Source organism: Gracilinanus agilis, chromosome 5 (genome assembly GCF_016433145.1).
Source record: "Gracilinanus agilis isolate LMUSP501 chromosome 5, AgileGrace, whole genome shotgun sequence".
In the NCBI taxonomy this organism is placed as follows: domain Eukaryota; kingdom Metazoa; phylum Chordata; class Mammalia; order Didelphimorphia; family Didelphidae; genus Gracilinanus; species Gracilinanus agilis.
Genome location: NC_058134.1, coordinates 234,994,010 through 235,011,881, shown reverse-complemented (window position 1 = coordinate 235,011,881; position 17,872 = coordinate 234,994,010). Strand labels below are relative to the sequence as shown.

Below are 17,872 nucleotides of genomic sequence, written 5' to 3'. Positions count from 1 at the left end.
AGATTTACTAAAAAGAATCTGTGTCTATCAAAAGGTTCCCAAATACAAACGACTCTGGTACTCTGCACGCTAGCGTGGAGTGCTCCAACAAAAGGAAATCTCCTCCTCCTCTACAATTAGCTGACTCACATTTGGTAAGCTGCAAACACTGCCTATGGGTTGTCAGATTCCCCAAACAAAATCTATGATCATAGTTTTTCTTCAGTAATGTAAAAATATTGGTGTTAGAATGACATGATAGGCATGATTTGATATACTGAAATAGAAACGGCATTACCTCCATAGAGATTCGTCTGTGTATCCTGTTTCTGAGACAAACACCTGTGGGAGACTGGACTTCATCTGATGAGGTTCCAGAAGCTTGATCACTTTCACCATCTGATCCCATTTTTAAATTTTCATGAACAATATCTGAATCACAAAAAAAAGCATATTATTTTCCTTGAATGAATGGAACAAACCTCTTATGAGACATGTTTTCAATTATTGTAGAAGTTATAACTTAACTTCAGCTAAATTGCAGAAATTATGCAATTTTTTTTAAACCCTTAACTTCTGAGTATTGGCTCCTAGGTGGAAGAGTGTTATGGGTGGGCAATGGGGGTCAAGTGACTTGCCCAGAGTCACACAGCTGGAAAGTGTCTGAGGCCGGATTTGAACCCAGGACCTCCCGTCTTTAGGCCTGACTCTCAATCCACTGAGCTACCCAGCTGCCCCATGATTTTTTTTTTTTCAAATTCGAAGAACCAAGTATCCCAGGATAGAATTCATTAACTGGATACCAAAACAACATCATTCCTCAAAGTAATTCTAATCAATAGTTTAGGAGTGGGAGGTCTATTCTTTTTATATTGGAAAAAAATGTATTCTATATATGTACTTAAGACATAATGAACACCTTACCTTAATATGATGCAAAATAAAATTTGAAAAAAAAATTGTACACATCCTCCAACCCTTGCACACATCAATCACCTTCTGATTTATCTGTCCTAGCGGAGCTCTCACCTGCCTCAATTAGTTTAAATTCAACTCTGACTAAAGCAAAGCATTTCCCTGCTCTTATCCTTTTCCATGCCAGACCATTTGGGGTGTTCTATATCTGCCAACTAGCTAGGAAGTGTGTGAATCCAGACTTGAATTCTGGATCTCCCATCTTTAGTTCTGGTTCTCCATCCTCTGAACCCCCTAGCTATCTCTTGCTCTACTTGTTTCTCTCCATAGATTCATTCTGCATTCAGTGGTTTGAGGAGCCTGGACTTGGACACCAATTATCATCTCAATACAAGGATTACCAAATTTCCTGCCCTGTCTTTTCAACACCAAATACTATATTTCCAAATGTTTTATTTCTATTTTCTAAGTTCATTAGGTCAGCTCTGATTAAGTTAGTCAACATCTTTTAATCTTTACAAAAAATTATGAGTGACATATTAAAACATTCCACACACTTTGCCCCAAAGACAAGATGAAAATACACTCCTCTCTCTCTATTGTTCATGACATGTCATTGGGTTGGCTGCTGTAGATCACTGCTCAGAAAAAAATAAAGTAGGAATATACATGGTAATGGCCCAATGATGGATATTTATTAATTCCATTTAAGAAGTCTCTGGCTCAAGAAAAAATTATAGAGATACTAAATTTTTTTTAAGACAATGTTCTAATACTGAAGTATCCAAAGCCGATGTATTAATTCACAACCTGGGGACTATTGAAGCAAGTCACTTCCTAGCTGTGTTGTACCTTCTATTTACTGAAGTCAGATATAAAAATAAACTTTTTTAAACAGTTTAAAAAGCAAACATGTGTAAACACACTCACAGAAGTGTACATATGAATCAATAAAAATGTAAAATGCTTGCTTGTTGGATGAGCTTACTTTCTCCTTCATTACCACCTGCTTCAGTCACCGTCAGTATCTCCTAACAGAATTCTTCTACTCACTCCATCTCTCATAGCACTGTCAGACATCCTTTATAATACATAGATCTGGTCATGGCACTCCTTTTGCTTGAAAATTATCCATAGCTCCCCATTACCCAAATCGCAACCTTGCCTCACATTGAAGGATTTTCAGAGTCTGGTGCCAGACTATTTTCAAGCGCCATACAGCCTTTCAAGTACTGTCTGTTCCAGCCACATTAGATCTTGACTATTCCTTTACCTTTCCTACGTTCATGCCTTTGCTCTCTTTGCCTCTTATGACTAGAATGTCCTCTTTTCTCCCCATGCTAAGCCCATATGAGGATTTCTCTGCCATTTCTCAGTTACAAATGACCTTTCTAACTTTGTGCCTCAAAGAGCCTTCTCTGAGGCACAAACAGAGACACGTCCCTGAAGCCTCTCAGAGAACATTCTTTACCTGCACTGTAGACATCTGTATGAGTGTCTCATTCCTCTAAGTTATATACCACATTAAGGCAATCTAAACGTTGAACTTTTTCTAGCACCTACCATGCTTTTTTAATATTATACATACTTCACAAAGACTTGCTGTCTTGGACTCAACATAGAAATTTATCATAAGTGAGGAGATTTATTCATAAACTTGTGATGTTACCATTAAAAATGCAATTTAAACTGTATCGTTCCCCTCCTAATTTGTATATGTAAGGAGCATTCACCAATTAAACATTTTACAAGATGGTGTTGCGAATCCATGTTTATGTCTTTGATTCTTTTCCCCCTTTTCACATCAATGAACGTTTCATGAAAAGTTTTCCTCTAAGACTCTCTAACTTTAATACTTCTTTTAATTTTCTATATTACCTAACAGAACTCATATGGCATTTAGCAGTTAAATTCCATTTCTTATTTTCCTAGAAAATATGAATACAAGGCTTAGGTAAGTTAATAAAATCCTTTATGCAGATAAAACACTTTAATTCAGTGAAAGTCTCATTAAGATTATCATATTAGCATCTTGGAATTTTTTCAATATGTAGTTATTAAAAAATATAAAGAAGTAGCAGCTCACACTGACATAGTGAATTGATTCTACCCTGAAGACAGGAAAATGTGGATTCAAGTTCCCCCATGAATACAGAGTAGCTGGGACTTGGGCACAACCCCTGAATGCTACAATAAGTGTCCCATAGCAGGTTGGAACATCTGCATCCCCTCCAAGAATCCACTACAGAATGAAATATCTGGTCAGGCCAAAAAAAACCAAATTATTTCTATGAATGGTAAAAAAATTGTTTTTAATTTAAAAATATATTTAACAATAGAAATAGCAACCTGAAATTAAATACTTCTCAAAACTAAATATTAAACTGGAGTCAACAGTTGGCTTCAATTACCAACCCTTTTCCTAGTTGGAAGACACAAGAACCTAACCTTATAACAAGTTTATGAAAGGAATGAGTAGAGAAGCCTACGCATCTACCATCCTTTTCTTAATTAGATTTGTTTCTATGTCGAGCTAAGCAAAAGAATAAACAATATAAAAGAATTCAATGTAGAAATTGGTCTTATTAGCCAGAACACAAAATGGCTTGGAGTCAATTTTAACAGTTTATTTGATGATAACAAAAATCAGCTTTTATCCCTAAAAATTATGCATAAATACCAATTTAGTGGTTAAAAAGCTAAATTGTATATGTAAACTATATGCATATAAAATATACCATACTTAGTATATAAAATGTGTATCTAAATATATAAAAGATCAAAAATGATAAAAAAACTGAGAATGACTATTTAGGAACCATAACCAGTGGGTTCTGAGTTTCTGACCAATGATATTACAAGTACTTTATGTTTTGTAACTATGTCACATTCCAAAGCATATGGAATTGATCTTATGAAATAACGACATGGATTATAACCTTGTTCATAAAACTCAAATGAGACACTTATTTTTCCCATAATTGTTTCCATGGTCTATCTTGCTACCAGTAATGAATGTCCCAAACTTATTTTGAACTTGGGAATCAGAAGCTACATACTTGATGTGAACAATTAACATTTGTCCTTAAGGAATGGAGCCGTTCCACAGATCTCTGGTGGTCATTTAAGGTGTGTTTTCCCTGCGCTCTGCGTCACGTCCTCCTCTAACGCCTCCCCAGGGCTCCGGGTCTCCCGGGCTAAGCCCTCGGAGCCCGGCTCTGCTGAGTCTGGGGGACGCGGCGCCCTGAAAGGAGCAGCCAGACACTGAGATCCCCGGGGAGGAGAGGGAGGCCTTCCCAGGCTGCCGTGCCACCCCTCAGAGGAGCCTGACGCTGGGCCTTGGGCTAGGGACGCCTTTCATAGTGTTTCCTCTTTTCCCTCCTCTTCCTGCCCTCTTGCTCAGGAACCATGAAGCAGTTACTTAGAACTGTCCCTGTCGAGGCCGGCTTCTGCTCGACAGTCCCCGGGAAGCCACGAGGGGAGCTGTGTGAGGTTTCAGACCACAAAGTAAAAAGACAACATCCACAATAAATTACCGAGTCTGCTTCCATTTCTGGGCATGGCCATGAAGGAGCCGAGACTTCCCCCTATCACACTGTGCGGTCTCCGCAAGGGGGGCTTCTTGAAAGAGCCCGTGTACTGGTGGAGGAAGGAGTGCATGCTGTGCGACGCTGGAGGCCTGCCATTCTTCACAATGGGCTCTAGCATCCCCGGGGGCCAAAAAGGTCATTCCATGCACATCCCAAGATCCAGGAGCACCGCAGAGGAATTGAATAAGCAAAAAAACAAACAAAATAAAACAAAACAAAAAACAAGAAAGTTACTATGCAGGTCTCTGTAAAACACTCTATTTTCGTCAGTTTAGTCTCCATCATGAACACACCTACGTGATGACTTCCGAATAACGTTTCTGAGGGTGACCCTAGAAAAGCTTCATTAAATAGGGATTTCTTGTTCAAGGGAATCTGGAACATTTTGTCACATGCTCATTGAAGCTTCCCACAGAAGTTTATTTCCAGTTTTAAATGAAAGATTGTCTCAATTTTATTTTAACAACAAAAAAAATTCTACTACAAACATCTGATTTCAAAATCGACCAACAAACAGTAAATGAGCTACTCTAAGAACAGTGGTGAGGAAAGCATTTCCTGAGTCTTACAAGGGCACACTATGAATGGGGCTTGCTGTCCCTCCCTGCGATCTAACAGCCTCATGGAAAAGGAGCCGGCCCTGGAGTCGGGGAGACCTGTGGATCCAACCACGTGATCAGGATGCCGTGTTTAGAAAGCGCACCAAACACATACTAGCTTGTGACCAACAACATTCTTCGAGGAGCCAGTTGGACACAACAACAGTGACGACGTCGACAACATGACAAAGACAGCAGCAGCAACAGCCACGGTGCCGATCCAGGAGCATTGCGGAGGAGGATTATTTAAAAACCTCGTGTTCAGGCTGATCTTTATGTACAAACAAACATGCAGACACACACCACCAAACGTCCTTCGCTGATTCCACAGAAACCACGCTTTGGGTGCAAGCATGCTGGGGGTAAGAAGACAGTTTAACTGTGCCAACGGGACTCCTAGGAAATCGAAAGTAGAAACCTCAAGTTTAAAATTCAGGCTTGAGTGAGTGGGTTGCCTAGACTAGACTAGATTAGCTAGAGTGGGTCAAGCTGCTCAGCCCATGCTCAATGCTGGTCAGAACTGGGTTGGGTAGCGCTGTGCAAAAAGGGGCAGGGGTGCACTAAAGACAACTTAAAAATGGATTTTAATGTAGCAATATTTAAAAGGTAGACAAAAAGAGCTAGTTCTTCCCCAGGGAGATCCCTATTTCTAGGTGAAGATTCAATTAATAAATGAGCAACTTTTCCAACACCTGTTTCTCAAAAACAATCTATTTTTCATAGTTAAGAAAGGTACACTTTCACTAGAGCAACGTAAAAGTTCTGAGGCTCTAGTGTGACTTACTGATCAGTATTTAAGTCTGGGGAGGTCAGGAGTCAAATCCCTGACCTTCTTTAATTCACCCCCACAACATGTCCAAGTGTGGGTGCAAAATAGACCACAGATCACCACAGAAGAGTAGGAAATATTCAGCAAGTGAACAGGCTTGACATGATGCCGCAGGGATAATGGGAGAAGAGGAAAAAACTGGGCACATGTAGCCCACTCATGCCTGTCAACAGGGTACATGTGATGTAATAACAATAAAATAGCAATTCTAAGCATTTTAAGGTTTCTAAAGTGCTTTACATTTTGTTGCCTCATTTGATCCTTACAACAACCCAGTGAGGTAGCTAATATTATCATCTGCATTTTGAAGATGAGAAAACTGAGGTCCGCAGAGGTTAAGTGAACTATCTAGGGGCCCACAGCGAAGTCTTAGGAACTCCACAATGCAGCACTCTATCAACTGTGACCAATTATTCAATACTCATGGCCCTTTAAATTCTAATTCAATACTCATGGACTTTTAATTCTAATGAGAAAGATGACAAACATACACAAATATTTACAAATCAAATAAGAAATTCTTTGTGCTGGAGATAGAAATGTTAAACTTTAAAATTTTAAAATATACATATAAGATATTAAGAGAAGGGGGCAGTGGATTGAGAGTCAGGCCTAGAGACGGGAGGTCCTGGGTTCAAATCTGATCTCAGATACTTCCCAGCTGTGTGACCCTGGGCAAGTCACTTGACCCTCATTGCCTAGCCCTTACCACTCTTCTGCCTTGGAGCCAATACACAGTATTCACTCCAAGATGGAAGGTTAAGGGTCTAAAAAAAAAAAAAAAAAAAAAAAAAAAAAGATATTAAGAGATACAAATGTTAAGATGTAAATTGTTAAGATACTATGTTAAGTGCCAGAGATACAAAGGAAAAAAACTAGTCCCTAACCTCAAGGAGCTTATAGACTAATGGTGGAGAGATATGATAAGAGAATGTGCAAACAATTAAGGATATATGGAAAACTGGTAACTTCAGGGGAAGGTACTAGCATTAAAGGGGATTGAGAAAGATTTTTTGAGAAAAGGATAATAATAACAGATTAGGATGTTGAGAAATGTACAATTAATAATCATAACTGTGAATGTGAAAGACATCAACTCACCCATTAAACAGAAGGATAGCAGAATGATTAGAAATCAGAATCTAACAATACGTTGTTTACAAGAAAAACACTTGAAAACAGAAAGATATACAGAGTTAAAATAAGGAGCTAGAGAAGAATCTATTACGCATCAATTGAAGTAAAAAAGGCAGAAAAATAATCATGATCTCAGACAGAGGATGATCAAAAATAGGCTTAATTAAAAAAGAAAATTAGGAAAACTAGATTTCACCAAAAGATACCACAGACAATTAATACTTTTACTGAACATATATGTACAAAATGGCACAGCACAGAAATTTCAGAAGGAAAAGTTAACCCAATCATAGGAGAAAATATAGTAAAACTGTAATAGTAGGGGATCTCAATTTATTCCTACAAGACCTCGATAAATCTAATCATAAAAAAGTTACAGAGTGAGAAATTTTACAAAAATTAGATATGGCAGGCCTCTGACGACTACTGAATGGAAATAAAAAGGAGTATACCCAATTTCTCAGCTACATATTGGAAAGGCTTTTTACAGAAAATGAGATTTTAGCTGAGTCTTTAAGAAAGCCAAGGGAATCTAGGAGGTAACAATAACAAAAAGAGAATACCAGGCAAGAGGTTAATCAGAGGAAATATTTGATCCTAGAGGAATAGGGAGCCAGTAGACTTTAATGACTAACAGGAGAGAGAAGGGCAGTTTTATCAACCTAATGGCTAAGTAGAGAAAGGTATAGAATGGGGAAGAGTTTCAACACAGGGAGACTAATCAGCAGGCATGAAATGATTGTGGCCTGCACAAGGCTGCCAGCAGTGCACAGGAGAGAAGAGGGCATATACAGGAGATGTTTCAGAGGTAGAATCAATAGGCTCTAACACTAGACTGGATGTGGATAGGGGGAGATAAGAAAAAAATGGAGAATTGAGGACAACACTTAAGTTGAAAGCCTATGTGACTGAATGATAAATAATAGGAAAGTTAGGCAAAGGGGAAGGACTGGAGGGGAAAGATACTGGATTTAGTTATACAGCAGTGATTCCCAAACTTTTTTGGTCCACCACCCCCTTTCCAGAAAAAATATTACTTAGTGACCCCTGGAAATTAATTTTTTTTAAATTTTAATAGCAATTAATAGGAAAGATATATGTATTAATGTTTCTACCTTTTTCGTAAAATATAGTAAAGAAAGGTGTAAATTAGAAACATTGAACTTTGAAATTATGAAACTATTTATTGACCTAAACTATTCACCCCCAAATGCACCTGTGGCCATCACCGCCCCTCCTGGATTGCTGCAGCACCCACCAGGGGGCGGTGGCACCCACTTTGGGAATTACTGTTATACATTATAAATAGTAAGAGAATATAAATGAATACAAAGAATTACATAAAAAAGCAGCTAGGAGGCACAGGGGATAGAGTACTGGGTCTAAAGTCAGGAAGACATCTTCCTGAGTTCAAATCCAGCCTCAGACGCTTACCAGTGCCCTATGACTCTGGGCAAGTCATGTAACTCTGTTTGCCTATTTCTTCACATGCAAAATGAGCTGGATAGAGTCATGAAGAGTTGGACATGACTGAAAATAACTGAACAACAACAAGTTAAATAAAGGATCATTTCGGAGAGATGGTATAAAACGAATAAACGGGGGGGGGGGGAGGGAAGGGGGCACTAAGGAAAGGCTTCATGAAGGTGGTTCAAGGTTAAGGGCTTTAAAAGTTGAATAAAAGCATTTTTTTTAGCAGAAGTGACATGGTCTGATCTGAATTTAAGGAAACTCATTTCAAGAGTACAGAGGATAACCCAAAGTGGAAAAAATATATATATGAGGCAGGGAGACCAATCAGAGGGCCGGTGCAAAAATCTAGGTAAAAGTTGATGCATGCCTGCGCTAGAGTGGTCTTTGTATGAGAAAGGTCAGATGTGAGAGGTGAGGTGGTGGCACAACTGGCAAGAGCTGGCAGCTTAACAGACAGATGGGATAAAAAAGTGATGAGTCAATGAAATAGCAACGACATGAACCAGGGAAATGGAAAGAAGGGGAGAGCTTTCCATAGCAATATGAAAGTCAGAAGAGAGGGAAGAGTTTGAAGAAAAAGGCAAGTTCTGTTTTAGTCATTTTGTGTTTTTTCTTTTGGATGTTTTGAGTTTGAAATATCCCAGAAAAACCTGTGAGGTAGGTCCTACTTTTCCCATTTCACACATAATAAAATTGGGACTACAGAAAAAAAGAAAAAATTGACTTACCAAGGATTATACAAGTGATAAAATGCCTGAGGCAGTATGCAAACCCAGATCACACTGACTCTAGGTCTTACACTCTGAGAATTTAACTCTAGCCTGAACTCATTCTTTTTCTTGGTATGCTAAGATCAGTCCTGGGCTTTAAAGAGTAAAATTTCATATTGAGTTTAAATATACCCCATTCTCTGAGGTTGCATTTCAACCCTACCCTTTGACTGAATTAATAACAAGGCTTGGGGCTTATGTGTATAAGGGGCAGGCATGCACACTGTGGAAGGACACCAGAAGCCTCATGGCTCCCCGGCACCCAGAAGACCCTTGCCTCTGGTCCCATGTGACTCCTGGGGACTCCTAGAGTCCAGAAGACTGGCCGCTGATCCAGAATGAGATCAAGTCTACCAAATCAGAGGGACTCAAAAAAGTGACATCACTGGAAGATGTTTGGGTCTGGAAAAGAAATAGGCCTCTTTTGCCCAGAACCAAGGAGAGGGAGGCTGCTAGGTGACTGTAAGCTCGGGCAAGTGCTAAATGCTGGCTAGTGGAGGAAACTTACAAAGGGAACGGCCAGCCACATGTGGTTGGTGCCTTTTCTTTCTCTGACCCGCTCTTTCAATTTATTTAATAATTATAAATTAAGAAAAAGTCTTCAGAGAATTTTAACCTTAACAATCCTAACCATTATTCCACATTGCCTCTTTACAAAATAAAGAAACGTTAAGCCACATTTTCCAGAGTACTGTAAAACACTGGGTAGAATTACTCAAGTCAGAAATAAAAGCAAAATCAAAATGAGCAATGTAATTATAAACCTCTTTCAAATTTTATGCCAATAACAGCCTTTATTCTTATCCTAGACTACAACAATTGATTAATGCCAGGCTCCTCTTTTTCTTCTAGGTCTGAACCTGACTGATTCCCAGAGCTGGGCTGGTTCACACGTGAATGCAGTCTTGATGGTCTCTAGCCAGCTGGTTCAACATTTACATTAAAAGTAGTTGGGATGAGAGGCAATCCTTTTCTCACCACAGAGCCTAGCTTAAATGGACCAGAGAGGTCCCAACAACTATCCCTATGGATGAAGGGGTTGTACTGGAATGAGGACAACTGTCTGCATTAAATAACAAAGTGTGAAAATTATATCCTCTGACCCACTGTCTGTGGGAGACTTGAACCTTCATCAGAACCAACTTGGCTTGAATTATGACTAAATGATTATGGGCCAAGAAAAACGGAACATTCTGCCACTGAAACATTATATGTACGTGTGTGTGTTTTTATTCTGAACTTAATACCAAGCAAAATGGGCTTTTCCATTTATGAAGTAGAACATAAAACTGTAGGATTCTCTTATGTACAGCTTGTACTTCTTTTTAAGCAGATGACAAGTTCAACCCATCACTTTAAAAGTTATCCTGTTTGTCAGTGTTTCTTTTGGGCGCTCCCTCTGTCTCTTTAAAAAAGATGATCCTAGGACTTCCTCTTCTTGCCTGTGCATTGCCCTTTCCCTTTCACTCTCTTACATACCCACACTCTAAAAACTATAAAAGAGAAAAACCCCTTTTGAATAAGTATATATAGGTAAGCAAAGCCAAGTCCCAGGCAGGCTGGTTCTCAGAATACACACTCCGTTTTGTATCTTAAATCCATCATTTCTTTGTTAGGAAGTAGACAGTGTGCTTTATCATCAGTCCTCTGCAATTAGAGCTAGTCCTGGCACTGATCAGAGTTCTCCAGGCTTTGAACATCGAAGAAACAGGCTTACTTATCAACAGTATTTTAAACAGACGTGTCAAACTTGGCCAGCAAAATCATGAGTAAACCCATTCCTTGTCCTGCCCTGCCCTGTCCAAAGGGTACTGGGTAGAGGAAGGAGACCTGACCCTATTGCCTGGAAGGTTCGGTTTCTTCTTCCGTATATAATGAGAGGCCTGAGTTAAAAATGAGCCCTGAGATGCCTTCCAGCTTGAAATGCCAAAGGGCCTGTGCCTTGCCTGCCTTATGCACAAAAGCTATTTTTAGTGTTGGGTATGTGGTTTGTTTGGGTTTTCACAAGAGGATTTGCGGGGAACAGTGAGACAGCACTGAGTGGCTGAAAGAGACCCAAGTAATGAAATCTTTTGAACATATCCAGATTAATTTGATCCCCTCTGCTTTGGGAAAGGTCTGACAGGTTACAGCTAACCCAAATGGTATATCTTAAAACTGGGCCCATTAAGCCCCAAGGGCTGCAGCACCCCGGCAGTAACAAATAGGGAGAAGGAATTTTTAACCTTATTCCACACTTGTTACCCCAATCTGGGCTGTTTTGTATTTGAAGGAACTCGGGGCACTAACAGAGCAGGATCTCAAACATCTGATACACCATTTTATATTTACATACTCCTTTCCATGATCACATTTAGTCCTCAAAATAGATCTATAAAATGTCTAAAAAAGGCAGCTGGGTGGCTCAGTGGATTGAGAGCCAGGTCTAGAGACAGGAGGTCCTAAGAAGGGTTCAAATCTGGCCTCAGACATTCCTAGCTGTGTGATCCTGGGCAAGTCACGTACCACTCTTCTGCCTTGGAACCAATACACAGTATTGACTCTAAGATAGAAAGTAAGGGTTTAAAAAAACAAACATACCTATTTTACCAATGAAGAAACTAAAGCTAAGATTAATCATGGTGATTTGCCTGAGGTGACTATCAGTGACTCAAACTTGGATATTCTGTCTTCCAAAGTACAGAGCTTTCTCCATCATATTTCTCTGCTTCTGGTGTGTGCTGAATGTAGAAAAAATGGTCTTTGTGCTTCTGTTAAAATTCTTTTATTTATAATCAAGCTGTCCAACACTACTCTGTATGGCTGGGCCCACCAGCCTTCACGGAAGGTGATTATATTTTTTTCAGTGCTGGTTCAGGCATTCCCAATTTCAATTTAATGTTTTCATTCTATACAAAAGAAAAAGGAAACTCTCAGCAAAGAAGCCTCTTAGTCTACCTTCAAAGTAGCAAAAATAACTTTGAAAGAGAAATAGAGCTACCACGTAATAAGGAAGAAGGAGGGGAAAAAAACCAGGAAGCTTAGCTTTTGAGAATTCTACATAGGTCGGTTATACTCACATGGAAAATGGATCAGAATATTAGGATGAACAAAATATTTTTTAAAAGAAATCCTAACAAAATTGTTTCATCTTTTTTAAAATGTTCAATTATTAACCCAGAAGACAGGATGAATTCTACAGGTTCTGACTAACTGCAGAAGCATTCCACCTACTGAATCACACCATTCTGAAATACAACTTTAGATTAGGCACTCAGGTTTCCTTTTGCCCCCCATCCTGATCTCAGCTTGGGAAGGTCTGTCTGCCAGCTTTCAAAGCTCAGGAATGCTATCTTGGGGGTTCCAGGTTTCCAAACCTGAAGTGCGTCAAGTCATAAGACAAAGTACAGTAGTGCAAGCTGCACATCTTTTAGGCCAACAGCCTTTTCTAGGACTTTCCCAATCAATTAAAAAAAGAAAACAAAAACCCCTAACATTTCCAGGGCAGGATCTGAATGTCAAGGAAATCACTTTGGCAGCTGAAAACAGGTAGATTGGAGCAGGAGACCTGCAATAGTCTAGGTGACAGGAGATGTGGGTCTGAACTAGAGGGGATGGCTGTGTGGAAGAACAGGGAGGATATGAGGCATGTGGTGGGGGCAAACTGAAAAGGTTTAGAAATTTCCTCAACATACTTTGACTAAGGAGAGGATGATTCTATGGCTGCAAAAGTCTGAATGACGGGAACGCTGATGGCGCCCTCAACAGAAATAGTCAAGTTAGGAAGAGGAATGAGCTGGAAGGAAAAGTTGTGTTCTAGAAATGTTGGGTTTGGGTTGTTTATGAAACATGAGTTTTGAAATGTCGAGGGCACCAGACTCGAGGTCAGGAGAGAGATGAAGGCTACAGGTCTACACCTAGGAGTCATCGGCATGGAAATGGAAATTGAACACTTAGAAGCTGATCAATCTTAGGGGTTAAGAGGTCTCAGAGGTAAAACCTCTGATAGGTTAAATGTAATGAAAACACAAGGAAATGAGAGGAAATCAGATAGTGTAGGAAAAGGTGTTAACCTGACAAAGGAAAAAAGAATCATTTCAAAAAGCATGTTAACAGTTTTAAAAAATGTGCTTTAAAATACCAAAGTCCTTAAGTTACCTGCTTAAGGAAAGTGTCCAAAAAAAAAAGAAAAGAAAAAGAAAAAACACTTTAAAGGTATGAAAACATGGGTAAATATTCATTCTCTTTCCTTGGCACATACGGACACCTTTCTATACAATTTTTAAAAAAAAGCAAAATACAATACAAGATTATCAAGACTAAGGAGAGTCATAAACCTATTGCCACCCCTGATAATAAAACAACTTTCCATTTTTAAACTTATGTATGTAAAGGACTCAATACAGTCAAAAGAACTATATCATGTAAGCCAACTCTTAAAATAAATGTGCTTGAAATTTATCCAGAGGTAAAAATGTTTCTAAAAATTATTAGATCTGTTAATTGTTAAGAATTATTATCCCAGTGCCAATGAAGATTCTTTTCCCCCTCAAATTTAACATTCATTTCTAATTCAAATGAAAGAGGCTTAGAATCTGGACCATTTGAGGTATAACCTATGATATGTAAGGGAAAGGGGAAGAAGAGAAGGAATGAAAAAGGAATCTGAGCAGGCCATCTACATTAGTAACTTCTGTGTAGGTGATTTCAACTCTAGTCCTTACAGAGTAACTAGGAGGATACAGAATTCCATTATTAAAAATGTAGAAATGAGGGTGGGAAATGGAAGCAGTGCTGGGAGATCTAGAGGCATTCCTTCCTGGAACTCTGGCCCCACTGCCATGAGCCGCTCTCACTTTTCCTTTCCCTCATGGTTGCTAGCAATGCTTCCCCATTTCTTTCAACAGCCTATTTGGCTTGTTTCCTACATCTTGATCTAGCTCAGAAGAAAGCAGCTGTTCAGAGGTGGATGCTAATGCTCACAGAAGAGAGAGGGCCTGGAAAAGAAACTGTGATATCATGGAGCAAACAAGCCTGTTTGTTGTCCTCATCCAAGGGACCATAAAAGCACCAATTATCTGAATTACTTGTGGGTTTATAAACACGAACTGCCTGCCCTTTCCTCCAACAGTCCTACAAGCTCCATGTGAAAGACTGAGGATTCCTGGAGACTTGGAGGGCTTGTTTTTATCAGAAATTGCTTATATGTGACCATACCTTCCTCTCACTTGGGAAACTGGCAAAGGATGACATGCCAAACAAAGAAGATTTACTGAATTTTCTGTTCGTTTCTTGTAGATCTGTTAGGTTTCATGCACATTCAACATCACTGTGCCAGATGGTCTCTTTAATGCTAAGATGAAACTATTATTGGATTAGTCACTTTCAGCCCAAAGGGAACTGAATGTGCACTGAGCCATAGAAATGTTCGCTACCTAGTGGCCATCTAGACCAGTGGTGTCAAACTCAAATATGAAGGGCTCCCTGCAAAGAACAGACTGACTTAGAAAACCACAAATTAACATTATATAGGTTGTCCTGAATTTTTGTTAACTTTGTTCAAACATTTCCCAGTGCAGCCCAGACTGCAGGCCAACGTGGGGCCCCCTGTGACGCCTCTGATCTAGACCTGTCACTCAAAGCCAAGGCCTTTGACAGCATCCACAACCATGAGCCACCCACCAGGCCGTGGGAACTCTCCCACACACAAGGTAGCCCACTTCATTTTCAGACATCTCCAATGGTTAGGAAGTTTCTTCTCAAGAGTGAATTGAAATCTGCTTCCTGCTAACTTCTACCTATGGGTCCTCCTTCAGCCCCCAGGAAAACACAAAGTCCCATCCCTCTTGCAGCCTGTCAGTCAATCAACAAGTGAGCCAGGTGACAAGAAAAACAAATCAAGAGCCCCTGCCCTCGAGGAGCTTACCTTCTGTTGGGGGAAGAATGAAAGGAGGGCCAGGAAAAACAATTAGAAGGGGTTTCCGGGAGAAGCTGTGAAGCAAACTAGGGATTCTCGGGAGGTGAGAAGCAAGCCCAGCCCAGGCAGGCACAGATGAAATATGGTGTGAGAGGAATGGGGCCAGTTTAAAGCACATCAAGAGAAGCAATGTATAAGAAGGCTGGAAGGCAGGTTGGAGCCAGGTGGTAAAGGACTCGATGCCAAACACGTGAGAGAAAGCCCCTGGAGCTGACTAAGCTGGAAGGAGGACAGGCTCGTGCTTTGAGAAAATCACTGTCACCTCTATGGCAGGGATCGGAAAGAGGCAGAAGCCTAACAGCCGGGGTACGGGACGATAAAGGGGTAGGAACAGAAGTAGAGAGAGACATACAAAAGAGCTGTCGAAGGTGTTGAACTTGGAGAACCTGGAAGTGATGGATGAGAAAGGATGGATCTAGGATAATTCCAGGGCTATGAACCAGAGAGAAGTTAGAAAGAGGGAAAATGGGGAGGGAAAATGAGCTTGTTCCATTGCAGACACGTAAAAGCTGAGAGGCCTCAGGACAGTCACCCCAAGTGTCCAGGATCGAGGACATTGGCTTAGACTGGAACTTAGGAAATGGGTTACTTACATAGACGTGGGAGTTATCCACATGGAGAGGCTAATTAAACCCATGCAAATCAATAAGTCACACAAAAACTGAGAGGAAAGAGTCATATGGCAGACTTTCAAATATTAAGAAGCAGTTTTCATATCACCTCTTTTTCTCTCGGTGGAATAGTCTTTGCTCATACAGCAGGGTTTCCAGACAGCTCACCATTCCAGTTGACTTCTTTTGTACTGCTCCAGTTTGTGAATGGCCCTCTTAATGGTGCCAAGATCCAACACAATAACCCATACATAGTCAGACTAGGCAAGGTACAGTGGGGCTATTCTTTCTGGTGATCTGGACACTATGGTTCTATTATGCAGCCTGAAATTACATTAGCTTTTGGGGGACAGCCCTGTCACACTGCTGCCTCGCATGGGCTAACCAGTCATCAGAAGCCCTCGGGGCTTTCACTTGAACTACTGAGGAGAATCTATGGGCAACCTTCACTAGGCAACTGGCATTTCCCCCAACAAACTTAAATGCAGAACTCCATCTTCCCCACGATCGTCGTCCTTGCTCATTTTAATTGTACAAGGGTGGTCATTTATACACGGATAATAATTTACTCTTTACAAAGTACTTTCCTCCCCACACCACTAGAAAATGGAAGAGTTGGGCCTTCAGTTCATGTGATTGCAAGTTCAAGGCTCTTTCCAATGTACCATGCCAACTTGATCTCATGAAGGGCAATTTTTATTATCCAGCAGTGACACTATCCCTTCCGGATCTGTGGCACCTGAAAAAGTCTCTGATAAATATGTTTATGCTCATCCAATTTTTTTAAAAAGTCCATAAAAGCATGGTTAAGGGCTATATCATGCTATGAGAAATTCCTTTCTCTAGGTTGACATATGACTCTTTTCCATATAATTCTATACCTAACTATAGCATTTTATCTCCAGAATGCCCCTAATCTATGAATTTTTAACCTTATTTAAAAAGGAAACAAAGGTATTTTGGTATGCCTTATTCTTCAGGACTCCATGCTAATGCAATCATCTCTTTTCTCCCTGATAAAATGATGTAAGCAATAAAAGACTAAGAAAAGGAAAAGCTTATTTATTATAAGAATGGCCCTAGAAAAGTAAGTTCTCTAGGTTGCACTATACAATACAAAATATTACAAAACAAATTGAGCAAAGTGAATATACCTACCCTGCTGTTCTTATCTTACCCTCTCTGGTCCTCTTTTCCTTAAAAAAGAATTTTTTTTAATTTAAATTTTATTTTTTCCCCCATAAAAAAGAGTTAAAAGAATCTTAAGTCTTGAATTCTCTCCCCTCCTCCTCCTACCTCCTGCTGAGACAGCAAGCAGTCTCATATATATTTTACATGTGCAACTATATAAAACATTCTTCTATGTTAATCCTCTCTCTCTCTCTCATATATATATATATATATATATATATATTAGGTACCAGCTTAGCCATTCAGAAAGAATGGGAAGAATAAATTTAGAGACACTTTTAAAAAGCAATTTTGGGATGGTGGTTGTTTTTTTAATCACCACAATTTCCCCCACTCTCTCTCTATGTCTCTCTCCCCAAAGAGTCATGTCATATAACAAGTAATACTTTTTAAGGAAAAAAAGGTTATTGTCTTTTAAAAATTCTGAAAATAAGTGTACTATATAATACTTGTGGACCTCTCACCCTGGCAAAGGGGTGAGGTGGAGTTACTACCTTCATGTTTCTTCTTTAAGTTCTCTGTAATTCTGTAATTATTCACTTTGGATTTGTGTTGTATTTCTTTCCACTGGCATTTTGCAGACACTATGTATATTGTTTTGCTGTCTTTGTTTCCTTCACTGAATTCGAGTTCATGTAGATCTTTCCATACTTCTTGTCATTTCTTCTATCACAGTGACATTCCATCACATGCAGATCCCCAATTTGTTTAACCATCCCCCAGTCAATGAGCATCTATTTTGTTTCCAATTCTTTTGCTATCACAAGTGCTGCTTTCAATACTTTAGTGTACTCAGGTACTTTTTTCTTATTAATGGCTTCT

The 17,872-nt window shown here is 39.6% G+C and overlaps 1 protein-coding gene across 1 annotated transcript in view; it reads right to left on the bottom strand.

Moving 5' to 3' along the window:
* The window catches only part of CDK17 (cyclin dependent kinase 17), a 143,211-nt gene that overhangs the window by 58,160 nt on the left and 67,179 nt on the right, over positions 1-17,872 (bottom strand). Inside the window, exons 3-4 of the mRNA XM_044678329.1 lie at positions 4,431-4,595; positions 278-411 (exon numbers count right to left, since the gene is read on the bottom strand). Coding sequence (XP_044534264.1) covers positions 278-411; positions 4,431-4,595 — 299 coding nt within the window. The remainder of the gene's footprint in view (positions 1-277; positions 412-4,430; positions 4,596-17,872) is intronic.